This window comes from Trachurus japonicus, chromosome 3 (assembly GCF_045865225.1).
Source record: "Trachurus japonicus isolate A0001 chromosome 3, Traja_1.0".
NCBI classification, from domain to species: domain Eukaryota; kingdom Metazoa; phylum Chordata; class Actinopteri; order Carangiformes; family Carangidae; genus Trachurus; species Trachurus japonicus.
The window spans coordinates 18,100,006-18,113,689 of record NC_140909.1 but is presented as its reverse complement, the minus strand read 5'-3'; the positions used below and the strand labels follow the sequence as shown (position 1 = coordinate 18,113,689).

Sequence of the window (13,684 nt, the reverse complement as noted above, 5' to 3'; positions counted from 1 at the left end):
AGGAGTGTGTCAGTGCCGCTGGCTCTGTGAACGGAGACTGAGAAATCACAGAGCCACCTGTTGGTCAGCTTGTGTGATTACAGGTCAAATCCCCCTCTGCTCAAAGTGCTGTCTCTTTCCTTTGTGCTGTTTTTCTCAGGCAGCAGAAAGCCTGAGAAATTATCTCCACTCAAGTCAAAAATGTTTTTTCCATCTGTATGATCTGGCTCTGTCCTTTGTTGTTCTTTGTTGCTTTCTGCTTTCATCAGATGGAAAGCCCATTTCCACTGATGTGGTTGTCCTCGCAACAAACCTGGTGATTAGGGACACAAGGCGTCACCATGCCGGCGTCTATGTCTGCCGGGCCAACAAGCCCAAGACCAGGGAGTTTGTCATTGCTGCTGCTGAGCTGCATGTGCCTGGTAAGATTCATGTTAGTAGGCACTGTATGTAACAATAAATGACACATCTCTGAGAGCTGATTCATTGAGACTTCTTTCTGTCATCAGCTTTGTCTGAGGTCACCATGTAAATGAAGGCCTAGTGGGAACAAATAAAAGAATGAATCAAATAACTGTAACTTTAACATTATTCCTATCTATCTATGCATGACGGTTATATTTAAGTTATTCAATCCTTATAAATCCAGGGTTTAATGGCCAGTTTATCTGCTTTTAGATGTAAATGCCTTTCAGGCTGCCCTGTGTATGAAGCAGTTTGATGCTGATCACGACCTTTGACTGGATAAATGTACATGAACGTCCACATGTTCGAGTTGAGTCATAAAAAATAATGTAATAATTTAAAAGAAGAGAAAGAGAGGAATATTCATACATGTATGCTTGGGTAAGAGATAACTGTAAGATCTTAGCCAAATTTTTCATTTGTATTGTTACACTTGTAATTGCTACTGAGCAAAAATGCCAATGCTAATCCCTGATTAATCCATCTGAAAAAATGTCTTTCTGTCATGCTCAATCACATATATTTTGTACTTTTACTTTCCTCCTTAAATCTGTCTTTTAAAATTTCCAAAATTTAAAATTTTAAAACACTTTCCAAGTGCAATAATAACTTCTGTAGTGCACAAGTAAAAGCTTTATTCCCTACTTCCAATAGCCCCTCCAGTGATTCTCCAGCCCCCAGAGACAGTGTCCCTCTCCCGGGGAAACACAGCCAGGTTTGTGTGCAACAGTTCGGGGGAGCCTCCCCCTGTGTTACACTGGCTGAAGAACGGCCAACCCATCAAGTCATTTAGACGAGTGAAGACCCAAAACCCTGGAGTCCTGCTCATCAACCAGCTGGCACTGGAGGACGCGGGGTATTACCAGTGCATAGCTGACAATGGACTGGGCACGGCCTGTGCCACTGCCAAGCTGACAGTCATTGTAAGGGAAGGTCTGCCCAGCCCTCCTCGCCACCTGTCTGCTACGCCCTACTCCAGCACCACTGCCCTGCTCACCTGGGAGAAACCGGAGTACAATTCAGACCAGATCATCGGCTACTCTGTGCACTGCCAGCGCGCTGCAGGTGTGTCTCTATTCATAAGTATGTGTGTGTTACACATTTACACATTGATTTCAACATTTTTCTATCGTTTTATAGGCTCAGATAACGTTGAGTACCAGTTTGCAATGAACAACGACACCACAGAGTATCACTTCAAAGAGCTTCTTCCCCATACTGCATACACATTCTTTGTGGTGGCTTATTCTCCCATGGGTGCCAGTCGCCCATCCCTGCCTGTTACTGTGGAGATGCTGGAGGATGGTGAGTTAAACTGATACACAGGTAAAATAATGTCAGCATGGGAGACTTAACTTACTCACAGTCAGTAGGAAACACTGTTAGCTTGCCAACCTTGTAACATCTTTGTCATCAATTCATAAAGTGTTTTTTTGGTAAGCATTTAAAAAGTAGTAGTAGCAGCTTAGCTAGAGACATGGCACAAAGGTATTTTCTTACAGCTGTGCTAAAAAGTAGATTCAACATTTTATGTCATATGTTTTTGTAGAGGAAGACGATCAAATTTGACAAATTCTTTAAGATAACAAAGTATAGATTAGTTATAGACACACACACGTGTTTTACAGCTGCCCACATCCGTAGGCAGTGGCTTGAATGTGCATCATCAGACAGCTCAGTGTCTCCTCTTTTATTCCCTCTTGCAGTACCAAGTGTACCTCCTCAGCTGTCTATAGCCAGCACCTCCCCCACAGACATCAGGCTGATGTGGCATCCATTGTCCTCACAGCACAGTCGAGGAGCTGTTACCCGCTACCGGATTGAGTACAGCTCTCTGGATCAGGGTTGGTAACGCCTGCTGGACAATGCTGTCAATAAGATGATTTTACAGTAACTGCCAGTGAAAGAACATCTGTGGCACACTGAGGATAATTTGGGAGAGACTTCATTTCTTGACAGTATGAATAGTCTCCTTCACCTAGAAAGTCTGTGTGGCTCCTCTCTGTTTTTGGACAACAGTTCATATTACTGTAATTTAGAGCACATAACCCTCAAGTGCACAATATAATTATTTATACAATATTACAGTAAGCTAATGCAAAGTTGTTCAGAACAGAATCATTTATTCTGAATAACCATGCCTCCATGTACAAAGAGAGCAAACACACTCTGAAAGGAGCTTTTTTTTGTATCACAGGTTGTCCTTGAAAGACAGCAATTTATATGAAAAATTGCAGAAACAACACAGTAAAGAACAATTTGTCCCTGTGCATTTCATGTCATCAGTTGAATCATACCTTCCAAGAAAAGAAAAATAGCACTTTCTCTAAACATGATAGATAGATAGATAGATAGATAGATAGATAGATAGATAGATAGATAGATAGATAGATAGATAGATAGATAGATAGATAGATAGATAGATAGATAGATAGATAGATAGATAGATAGATAGATAGATAGATAGATAGATAATATACTGTATAATAATAATAATAATAATAATAATAATATTGATATAAGAGTGTGTGTATTTGATGCTCTCACAGCAGACAAAGTGTTCACAGTGGAGGTGGGGGGTAACGAGACTCAATTTACCCTGAGAGAGCTGCAGCCTAACCATGCCTACCGACTGAGAATAGCAGCTGGAACAGGTGTTGGCTTCGGGATCCCATCTGAGTGGGCCCAGCACCAAACATTAGCCCACTACAATCAAAGCGACCACAGCATGGGTAACGATGACACTACTAGATCTTGTTCATTTCTGAAATTCTGCAGTTCAGTCATTTTTGGTGTTAAAGTTAGCCCCACATACATGGTTGGCCATAAAATTTGATTAAAAAAAATTTTTTTTTACCTCTTCTCATGAAATGATTGTGACAATGTGATTTATTCTTGATAGATAAAGTGTATATCTTCTCAAAACTTTATTGATCAATCTCTTCCAAACATATCACTGCAAAAATTAAGCCAAAATTAACCTTTATAATAGGAATAAAAAGAGGAATGTGCTTTTAATTATTCCAACTTTATGGGCAACCTTGTATATCACATGCTTAAGACCAGCCGATGCACTGTTTGACTCATAGTGGATAAATATATCTGGGACGGTAACAATTTAAATTGTGACAGTTTTTGAGTGTCACAATTTTAACTATGATGCATCTTTATATATTTAATATTTAATTCTAGTTTGTAAAAAATTGTGCATTTAGCCATTTTAAAATGGGAGAAGAAAATAAATTATAAAAAGTGCTAAGATCAGTCTCAGTCTGTTATTATTTTTTATACGTTGAAAGCATCTACATTCACAACTTAATCACTTAACAGGCGCACAGTGGACATAGACTTTGTCACGAGGGTTGTTGTTGTTTTTTCTTTCTTCTTAGTGATCTTTGCCCCTACTGAGCTGAAGGTCAGAGCCAGAGTGAACACACTCAACGTGACCTGGCATCCCTCACCCAATCACACACTGGTCTCTGGTTACAAGCTGTCCTGTCGAGAGGTTGAGGCTGAGGAGTCAGCCAGTGGACAAAGGACCACACAAACCCACACCATCAGGCTCCGTAAGAGGGCTCGGTATCATCTGCTCACTGGGCTGGGTGAGTTGTCCATACGGGCCTATCAAATGCTCTGTGTTTTCCCAGATGTGTGTGTGATGTAATGACAAAACACCATGTCAGATATTTTTGTGCACTTCCAGTATTGCAAGCTTTGACAGTGGTATTGCTTCAATTCTGTGCAAGGGAAATGCTATTTTACCAGTGTCCTTGGCAAACTCAGTGTTGTATTTCTCCTTAAGGCTATTGCAAAAAAAAATATTTTTTTTTGAAGACAGGACAGGCACTCATAAATAATAATAGTTCATAATTTAGCATTTCATTGAAAGGCTGTCTTGCATTGTCATGATTCTTAGAAAAACAATAGAGAATGCACGCACATCCACAAAATCTAAAAGCTGGGTGCCAGACAAAAAAATGCATGAAATTGGCAAAACACAAAGTCCGCACACCAGCAGCAGCTCCAAGGTAACTGTTTATTATCACCTTTGTGAGTGATGTTCGGGTGAAACTCTTCTTCAGACATGAACCAGGTGAACAAACACAGCTCTAATTATACCCAAGTGGGAGGTCACCTGACAAATCATGTGATACAGTTTTTATGAAACATGCGAGTGCACATATTCCTTATTTGTATAATATGTGTGTGTACATATGTTTTTTATTGATAGATGTGAAATTTTTAATGACTGTTTATATATCTTTGTACTATGATTCTTAGAAATCCTGAGACCTTGGTTCAGGAAGCAGATGTAAAAGCTAAGAGTCTTAACTCACAAGAAAGACAAGAACACAAAAATCAAAGTAGAGAAACAAAGAAAAAAGGACCACACATAAAAGAAACCAGGCACGTGCCCCCGCCACGGTGAGAGACGGACCGAGGTGGCTGCGTGAAGAAGCAGTGATGCTGATGTGGTCACATAAAAAAAAAAAAAAGAGTCAGTCGGGGGCAGCTTGTTTACGGCCGGCCAACTCTGAAAGATGCAAGACACAATAATGAAAGAAATTAGGAGCAGCGTATAGCTCACCTCTTGGGCCAGCTCCCCCTGTAATCAAAACCTTTGTTCCAGTCTGGGTTCGGTCACTCCTATTAGTGTACAATTTCGGTGATAAATGTATTTTCTTTTCTCATCATCATTATGATCACTGCTATATATATATGATCCACCATATACTGTATATATATACAGTATAGAGCAGTGGTAGGCTATTTGCGCCCATTGTTAGGTGTAAGATGAGGGTCCAAAACACAATTAGCAGCAAAACAGGCAGATAAAGAACAGAGAGTGGAGAGCAAAGGCACATCACCTAAAGTCAACATGAAAGAGGGCAGTAGGAAACAGACTAGTGTGTACAAGCAGGGAGCTGATGAGAGAAGAGGTGAGCAGGCGAGCTGGGAGGAGGAGCAGACCAGCAGGCGCTGTTGAATGATTGAAAAGACGAACAGGCATCATAAGCATGAAGTACAAGTTCATAATCTTGGGCCTGGTGGTAATGTCTTGTCTTTGTGAGAGGCTGCCTAGCTTTAACCTACCTAACAGGTAGACCACATGTATGATTCTCTTTCACGCTTATTATTGTCCCTTTCCCTTTTTCTCATCCTCTTCCACTCTTCCTCTCACTGCCGTCTTCTCTGACTGCGTGATTGTGTGGGTCAGTCCCTGACCGGCAGTATGAGGTGAGGGTATGGGCATTCACCAAGCAGATAGATGGAGCAGCTGCAGTGTGGAAGGGAAGAACAGACAAAATCCAAGACAGACGTAAGATATCTCTTCACATGTGTGCATGAATAAATGAGTGTAAAAATGTAAAACAAATATTATTTAAACTTTCCAAGACTCAAGGTGGATAATGTGAATGTGTGTGTTTAAAGCACCGTTGCCGCCCATGCGTCCACCTCCGTTGCCCCCGAGCAGCATCCAAGCCACAGCCAACAGTTCCACCTCCATCTGGCTGCGCTGGGAGAAGCCGCGGTTCAGCAACGTACGTATCATCAACTACACCGTGCGCTGCAGCCCAGCGGGAACCACAAACGCCTCCCTGGTCTCCTACCACACCAGGTCAGTAGTAGGTACCAGGCACTGCTCTTCTCACAAAAAACTAGCTCCACTGTGTGTGCATGTGAACACTTCTTTGTTAATGACACACAAACACAGACTTACTTACATGATTTAACATCTAAAAATTGGCCACATGTTTGTCAGCCACTCTTGGCCAGTGCTTGGAGAATAGATGTACTAAAACCCTTGACTCAAGTGGGCATTTTGTCTTTTATTGGCAAAATCTGTTTGACTTTGAAGTCATTGAATTTTAGTCCTCTTTTTTAACAGCACCTTGGCTTCTGAATTTTCTTTCATTAAAATATTTTGTCCATCACCAAACATCCAAGTAGACCAGTACATTTATATCTCAGGAGAATTCAGTTATAATTTGAATAGAATTGGGTAGCTCTATTATTACCAATAATTTGTGTGGCAGTCAAAGAGGTGTCTTAAAAGGCATCACTTAAACCAGCACATAACATTGCTTCTGCATTCATAATGCCTCCTACACTTGTAAAAAAATTGCCTCGAGTCCAGGTATGGAGTTGTTTGGCTGGAAAGTTGCAGGTGATGAGAGGTATAAGTATAAGGTTAACAGAAATTATACACTAGAGCGGCCCACTGGCAGATTAAATCAAATATCTCTGTTGATGTAGAATATAGAATGTACAATGAATACTCAGGGCTCTCTCCTGTTTGTGTATTGCAGCTCTGCTCAGGAGATACTGCTCGGGGCGCTGAAGCCCTTCACCCGTTATGAGCTGGCAGTACAGTCTAATGGAGTGGATGTGGTGGGACCCTTCAGCGCAACAGTGGAGGAGTCCACTTTGTCTGACCGTGAGTCTGCACTCTGTTCCTGTCAATTTAGTCACTTGACTCTCCTTCCTGCTTTACTTTTTAATGATCCCACATTCAAAAAGCATTACTATTTCCCTGCAGGCTTTAAAACATGTTAAGTAATCAGCAGGCTTCTTGGGGGAGGTGAGCGCATTCTTACTGTACATGCATTTACTTGAATTCACACAAGAGTGTCCTACATGTCTTGTTTTACTATGGATAAATGAAAACCACAACCCTCAGCAGTGCCCTTGAAAAAATCACTTAACCTCCTCAAAGGGAACTACACAATAAATTGGAGCATTGTTATACCTTTGCCATCTGAAGATGTGTATAAATGTGTGATGAGGTGCAGTTTGAACAAACAGTTTTCTTTGATTTAGGGTTAAAGTAAAAAAGAAAAAAAGTCGAGCTTTCAATGCATTCATCGGCCATTCCCTTTGAAAGGACCTTTAAATTTAAACACCACTTTGATGCAATTATTTTAGAATTGCAAGGTAAAGGTACTGAATTTTTGCTTCCTTGAGCCTTCAAGTGCTGTAATGTGTTTGTGAGGATGTGCTTCAGAGTCGGTGCATGCAAGAGAATATATGCACACAGAGCTCGTCCTAACCTCCCAGGGGCTGCCCAGCTAATCAGCATTTTAAAATAGGTGTTGAGTCAATTGTCATGTCAATCCATTGCTTTCCATCATAGCAAGAAGTTTTACTAGAACCTAGACAGAGAGACTAGATTGTCATTGTCTTGTTTTAAAATTATGTGTGCCTATGAGGACGAGTGTCATCACGATATTGTCTGGACTGGTCCCCACAGAGGTTGCTGCTGGAAAGCACAAATTTAATTTTGTGCAGGATTATCTTTTCCAAGCTCAATGTTATAAACACTGTTGTTTATCAAACATAATAAATAGTTGTACATCATTCTCACTTTCTCCAGGCACAAAGTCACAGAATCAACCAATGCAAGTGGATGCAAACCAGACACAGTCACAGATAGAACAAGAGATGCACTGAGACATGCATGCAGCCTGGCTTGATAGAGAGAGAGTTGCACATGAACTTAACGTTGCTGTTATTTGCTGCCATCAAATTTAGGGAGATAACTCATTTAGCTGATTGCTGTTCTCAATTCAGCCCTCTTTTTGTGAAGAGGGCTGAGCATCTGCTTCATCCTCTCACTGAACTTGTAAATGCTGACACGTGCTCTGACATGAGGAGGGAGGGGCCTTTGTGTAATGTCCAGGACCCTACAGTTTTACCTACGTTAGGATTGGATTTAGGTTCTGTTTCAGGTTCCCTTGTGAGGCTGTTGATGTACTGTTGAGGGCCCTCTGGTGGCCACAGGGGCCTTAAGCAGGCCCTTAGTTCGCTTATGCATCAGGCTGTGTTTGTGTGACCACTTGTCCAAATCAGTGTGTCAGCTGGCAACTGGCCAATGAACATGGAAATTAGTGGTTGGCCTTGAACAGTGATAACTGGGTGTAATAAAACACCCAGGTGTAATGCTATCTCTTAAGTTGGCCGGCGACTCTATCTGCCAGCCAAGTCAGGGTGGTGAGTGTAGAGTGGATCGCCTTTAATGACATTATTATCACCAGTCACTCTGTCACATTCTCCCCTATCATCACCTGAGCCCCAGCCCATTCCCCCATTAGCCTGCTTGTCCCCTCTCTCCTGTACCCAGGTGACGAGGACATGAGGACGCAGATGGTTGTTGCACAACATGTCAAATCCCCCACAAAGACAATATACAATGTCCAGCTGTGAGAGCTTATCTCTGGGTTATAATTACTGACCCAATCCCCCTGTCTCCTTCAGGGCCCTCCACACCTCCAGAGGAGCTGCAGCTGAGTGCTCTGGACTCTTCCTCTGTTCTGGTGAGCTGGCGCCCTCCACTGGAGCCTAACGGTGTCATCGTGAGCTACATGATATTGTACAGTGGAAACCTCAGCCAGCCTGAGTACCTGTGGAGGAATCTCTCTCAGGACGGTAGGTGTTGGCTTGCATGGCTTGACTTGAATGTCTGAAACAAAACAATTTCCGTAATTGAATCTGGATCTTGACAACATTTCCCCATTGTTTGCTGTGTTTTTCAGGGAGTATTACCAGTGTGGAGGTCCAGGGCTTGTCCAGTGGCACCCATTACTTTTTTAAGTTGGGAGCATCCACTGAGGTGGGGCCAGGGCCTTATTCACCTGTAAAGGATGTTCACACTCCCCTTCAGCAATATGGTACATACTGTATTATGTTGTGCATGTAAAGGTGACAATAAGAAAATAAGTAATGGTAGTTTTAGGAGCACTAGTATCAGTAAGGGGGAGGGACAATAAGAGAGGAAATTTTAATGAATGGGAAAGAAACAAAAATCTTATCATGTGTTTTTTTGATGAATTTTCTATTCATGAATAATTAATGATTCTCTCATTACTTTCAGCAAAATTTAAGTAATACTGTAGTACTGCTCTTTTCTTTCTTTGTTGCTTAAGATTTTTCTCACACAGACACACACCCACACTGTTCTGTTCTCATGAGGACTTTCATTCACCTTCATTCATGCATTTAACACATTCTACCGTTAACATGAAAGCAAAAATGTAAAAGTGTCCTCATTTTGAATTTAACTGTAATTGGGCCTCGCAAAGATAGCACTATAAGGTTAAACACACGCACATTGTCTTTCCTACCAAAGTGGGTAATTTGTCTCTACCAGAAAAATCCAGCTCTGTGGGATGCTGTTATTTAGCCTCTTACATTAAAGTGCATTTTGAGGATAATGTTTATCAAAGGGGCAGCATCATCAGCGACCCACGGGGGAGATCTTTGAATTACTGCTCTCTGTACCTAACAAAATTGCTGTGAAAAGCACTTTCTTTACTCTACTTCTTTACTGTCATTTTGTGTTTGAGCATGCAATCTCATTATACACTTTTTTAATCAATCAGTCAGCATTTAAGTTTTACCTCTAACATTTAAATGCCCTTTTTGTCTTAAAATTGAGGGAGTGATACAAACTAAACCATTAGCTCCCATGTGAAAGACTCTTTAGCTTGAGCTTTTTTAAAACTCACTGACCTTACGCCTTCAAATAGTACCACAACAGTAACACCATATATACATCTTTGTATATGTATACACACATTCTCAATATATACATTAAGAATGCAATCTCATTTAGTTAAGCTCTTAATAAAAAGACAGAGTAACAGGTTTATTTTGTTCACATGGACAGTGAAAGTGTTGCCAGTATGCAGTGTGAATTGGACTGAGGTGGCTGGTGGGTGGGTGAGAGCTCCGGCCATCTGTTTCCTCTTCATGTCCAGACTGCCAAAGATACCCAGCATAAATGAATATCAATGACGGTCTGCTGTCCCAAGTTGGATATTGCTCTATATCACTTTGCCCAAGTGATTTTGTTCTAAATTAAGAAATCAATACGTTTTCAGTCTCTTTACGTCAGGTCTGAGTCAAATATTATTTAACCCTTGATATGATAATTCTTTGTATTTTTAAGATGGAGCTCTAGATTAAAGCCATAGCCTTTACATTTACATTTATTGTGAATAGCTCAAATATCAAAATGGGTTTGATATATTTGGGATTGGCAATGTTCCTGCCATGTGTAAACTCCTTATTTCTTCTTTTCCGTGTTGTCTGATATTGTAACAGAGCTGGACATCCATGCAGTGACAGGCATCATAGTCGGTGTATGTCTGGGTCTGATATGCATCCTGCTGTGCATGTGTTTTAGCTTTCGTAACAGCAAATCCAGGTATGTTAATACCACGGTGTCAGTTTTTATACTGTACTTATGAACCCATCTACCTTCCTAATTCATCTTACTCACAGAATATGTCACAAACAGAAAGCCCATATCACAAACCAGGTAACTATACTAAATTTAACTCGATGATGCCCCAAATCCTACAACAACCCTGTCATCTCTGCTCTACATAGGGAAATATCTGGGGGCCTGGACTCCACAGCTGTGACCCCTCAGTACAGGAGGGGAGGCTGCCCCATACCTTCTAACTTGCCAGAGTGCAATGATAGCCACGAGCTGGAAACACTGATGCCCCCAGGCAGTCAAGAGTCTGGTCAGCCGCTAGCAGAGCCCCCAGAGGAGCAGAGCCTGATGGCAAGTGCTAATCCAGGGGAAGGGGAGGATGGCGCTGCACCTGAACCCAAGGTCAAAACCTGCAGGGGGGAGGGGAACTCTTTTCCAGATGAGCCTTGGATATACTGTTTTTTTTATTTTAAATGTGGTGAATAGAAAGATAATCGTTCTAATTTTGATGCATCCATTGTGCCGTTCATCCTGCAGGCTGCTTGGAACGGCTCTGTGAGTCATAACTGGGCCAACAGAATCACTAGATACAGAGAGACCATAACAGAAGATTCTCCAACACTCATTAATGGAGCTTTCAACATGCTAATTAATGATAATGGCACGGTAAATAAATTAACTCAGTACAATTGCTTCCAGTAATGTATCAATTTCATTAGTATATTATATACCATATATATATCAAGCAGCTTTAGCATTAGCATCACTAAGCAAAATTTAAGATTTAACATTCTTTGTAAGTAGTTCATGAGTGCTTCTTAACTTTGAAGTATAGGCTACCATTGTAGTTACTGTAGGAAGGAATATGTTAGAGCAGTTTAATCCATTCTTTAGTTTTTGGCCTTGTATTTTAAAACTTTGACTGGACTAAAAAGTACACTGCCCACCAAAGTTTTCCTAATATCGTTCAGGGAGGTGGTTTAACAAAAAGTCTATTGTGATAGTTGCTTATGTCTAAAGTGCCTTAAGTAACAGTGACATTCTTTTGTTACAGGGCTCAGAGGATCATCTATGTACGTCCCTGTGCAGTAACCAGGTTGAGGCAGAAGTCATTGTTCACTCTGAGCTGTCAGATCCCGGGGGGGACAAAGACGAGGAGGGCAGCAAGAGGGAGAAGGATTCTAATGCAACAAGGGGACCCTCATTATCTGAGGACAGATATTCCCCTTTGAGCCAGCCAAGCTTACCAGGAGAGGAGGAACCGCTAGAAAAACTATCTCTGGCACAAAGTCCCTCAAGTTTCCATTCAGTTAAGTTGTTGGGTAATCACAACAGGGAGCTGGATATCGCAGGAGACCAGCCGGCGGTTGTAGACGTACAACCACAGCAGGACACGGGGCTGACCAATGGCTTCCACTCCCCAAAGACTGTGAGGTCGGTGTTGAGGTCGGAGCATCTGGAGAACGGGGACTCCAGACACTGCCCTCCTGCACCAGGGAAGGCCATCTCTGTCGGACTGTCCCCTTCCCCCTTTGTCAGCTCCGGCCTTGTCCACTCTACCTCAGCGGCACACAGTTATCTGTGCCCGTAGCATCTGCATGTAGGGCATCGACCCGTACAAACTTGGAGACATCAGACTGATTTTCTTTCAGTACAAAGTACCCAGGAAGAACCCCGAAGGATTATTTTTATGCACCTCATTATTGGATTTCTTTCTCTTCCTTGCAAAGTTTTTATAAGTACTTTGATTCCATTGTTTCATAGTGTATATACAGTCTACATATACAGTATATTTTTAGTGGTAGAGTACTGTATATGGATATGCGTTCTCTAGTATTGCAACCATACTTTCCTCTAGGTTTCTTTCCTATCCACAGGAAAGAACAGAAAGATTTCACTTAACCAAGCAGATGGAAGTGGATTGAACAAGGCTATTCCCACTGTGTCACACGTGGCTCTGTTCCACTCAGGAATGAGAAAAAAGCCTGCACCGTTCCCAGAGTGAGTGAGCACTTGGACAGGCTACAATCGTGGTTGGAAGGATCGGACGTGGAGGCTCGGTGGGTCTCTGTGGGCTACGCCATGTAGATGCTACTTTACTGTGGCACTAAGGAATAAGCCTTAAAGAGTATCTGCACACTCTGAGAGTGCAGAACACCTGTGTCTCTCTCCAGCCTCCTGCTGTCTCAGGGTGCACACATACACACACACACGCACACGCACACACACAAACACACACACACAAAGGTAACTGCATAGCTAATTCCACTTCCACAGCATCTCACAGAAACTCAATTGGTCACACATTTACACACATTTCCTGACTGGAGTGTGGGGGTCTCAGGTGCCTGAATATTTTAGGCGCATTTATAACCTCTGTATATTTCTATAGATTATTATATTCAAAATAAGTTCAAAACAGAAGTCAACATAAAGGAAAAAAATCACTCTAAATAAAAAAAAATATTGAGCATACAGATTTGGTACACATGAAGTTTTCCTTTCCAAAATGCCATATATCCAGGTGGTGTGATTTTGTAAACCAGGGACGCTCAGTTGAAAAATGAAGTATTTTGTTTCTTTTTTGTTCTTTCTTTTTTTTTTTAAAGACGGTGGATATCTCATTTTGGAATCAAAGTATTTACATATTCATGTCAACGCTGGTTTAATTATGTTGGTGGGAGATTTTTAAAAAAAACATCTATAAACCAATCTTCTGGATTATCTCCCAGTTAGGGATGCACCAATGTCCATACTGTCATCAGTGTGCTTTTTGTTGGACCCCACTGTCTCTTTTGGCTCAGTACAATTTTGATTTTAATATGAAATGCTTTCCATGTTTTTAATTTAAGAAAAAATCATCTTGACTCAACAATACTGATTCTTCTCTATAGGAAAATTCTACAAAGCGTCAGTCAGACCCACATACGTAAGGAGATGCAAAAAATAAATAAAATTGCTTCTTTTCTTTTCTTTTTTTTTTACTTTGACCCCCCTACTTTTGTTCCTTAAGTTTTG

The 13,684-nt window shown here is 41.4% G+C and overlaps 1 protein-coding gene across 3 annotated transcripts in view; it reads left to right on the top strand.

The window, feature by feature from the left end:
• igdcc4 (immunoglobulin superfamily, DCC subclass, member 4) overlaps window positions 1-13,366 on the top strand; it is a 43,001-nt gene extending 29,635 nt beyond the window's left edge. The window contains exons 6-20 of one of the 3 annotated variants that reach the window (XM_085764946.1): window positions 249-401; window positions 1,099-1,509; window positions 1,585-1,749; window positions 2,151-2,288; window positions 2,994-3,176; window positions 3,834-4,046; window positions 5,663-5,764; window positions 5,878-6,064; window positions 6,756-6,883; window positions 8,701-8,871; window positions 8,979-9,113; window positions 10,549-10,651; window positions 10,837-11,068; window positions 11,204-11,332; window positions 11,721-13,366. In XM_085764946.1, the coding sequence (XP_085621072.1) occupies window positions 249-401; window positions 1,099-1,509; window positions 1,585-1,749; window positions 2,151-2,288; window positions 2,994-3,176; window positions 3,834-4,046; window positions 5,663-5,764; window positions 5,878-6,064; window positions 6,756-6,883; window positions 8,701-8,871; window positions 8,979-9,113; window positions 10,549-10,651; window positions 10,837-11,068; window positions 11,204-11,332; window positions 11,721-12,257 (2,987 nt within the window). In that variant the 3' untranslated portion in view covers window positions 12,258-13,366. The remainder of the gene's footprint in view (window positions 1-248; window positions 402-1,098; window positions 1,510-1,584; window positions 1,750-2,150; window positions 2,289-2,993; window positions 3,177-3,833; window positions 4,047-5,662; window positions 5,765-5,877; window positions 6,065-6,755; window positions 6,884-8,700; window positions 8,872-8,978; window positions 9,114-10,548; window positions 10,652-10,836; window positions 11,069-11,203; window positions 11,333-11,720) is intronic. The other 2 variants (XM_085764953.1, XM_085764962.1) reach the window with 2 other exon arrangements.
• The last annotated feature ends 318 nt before the right edge of the window (window positions 13,367-13,684 follow it).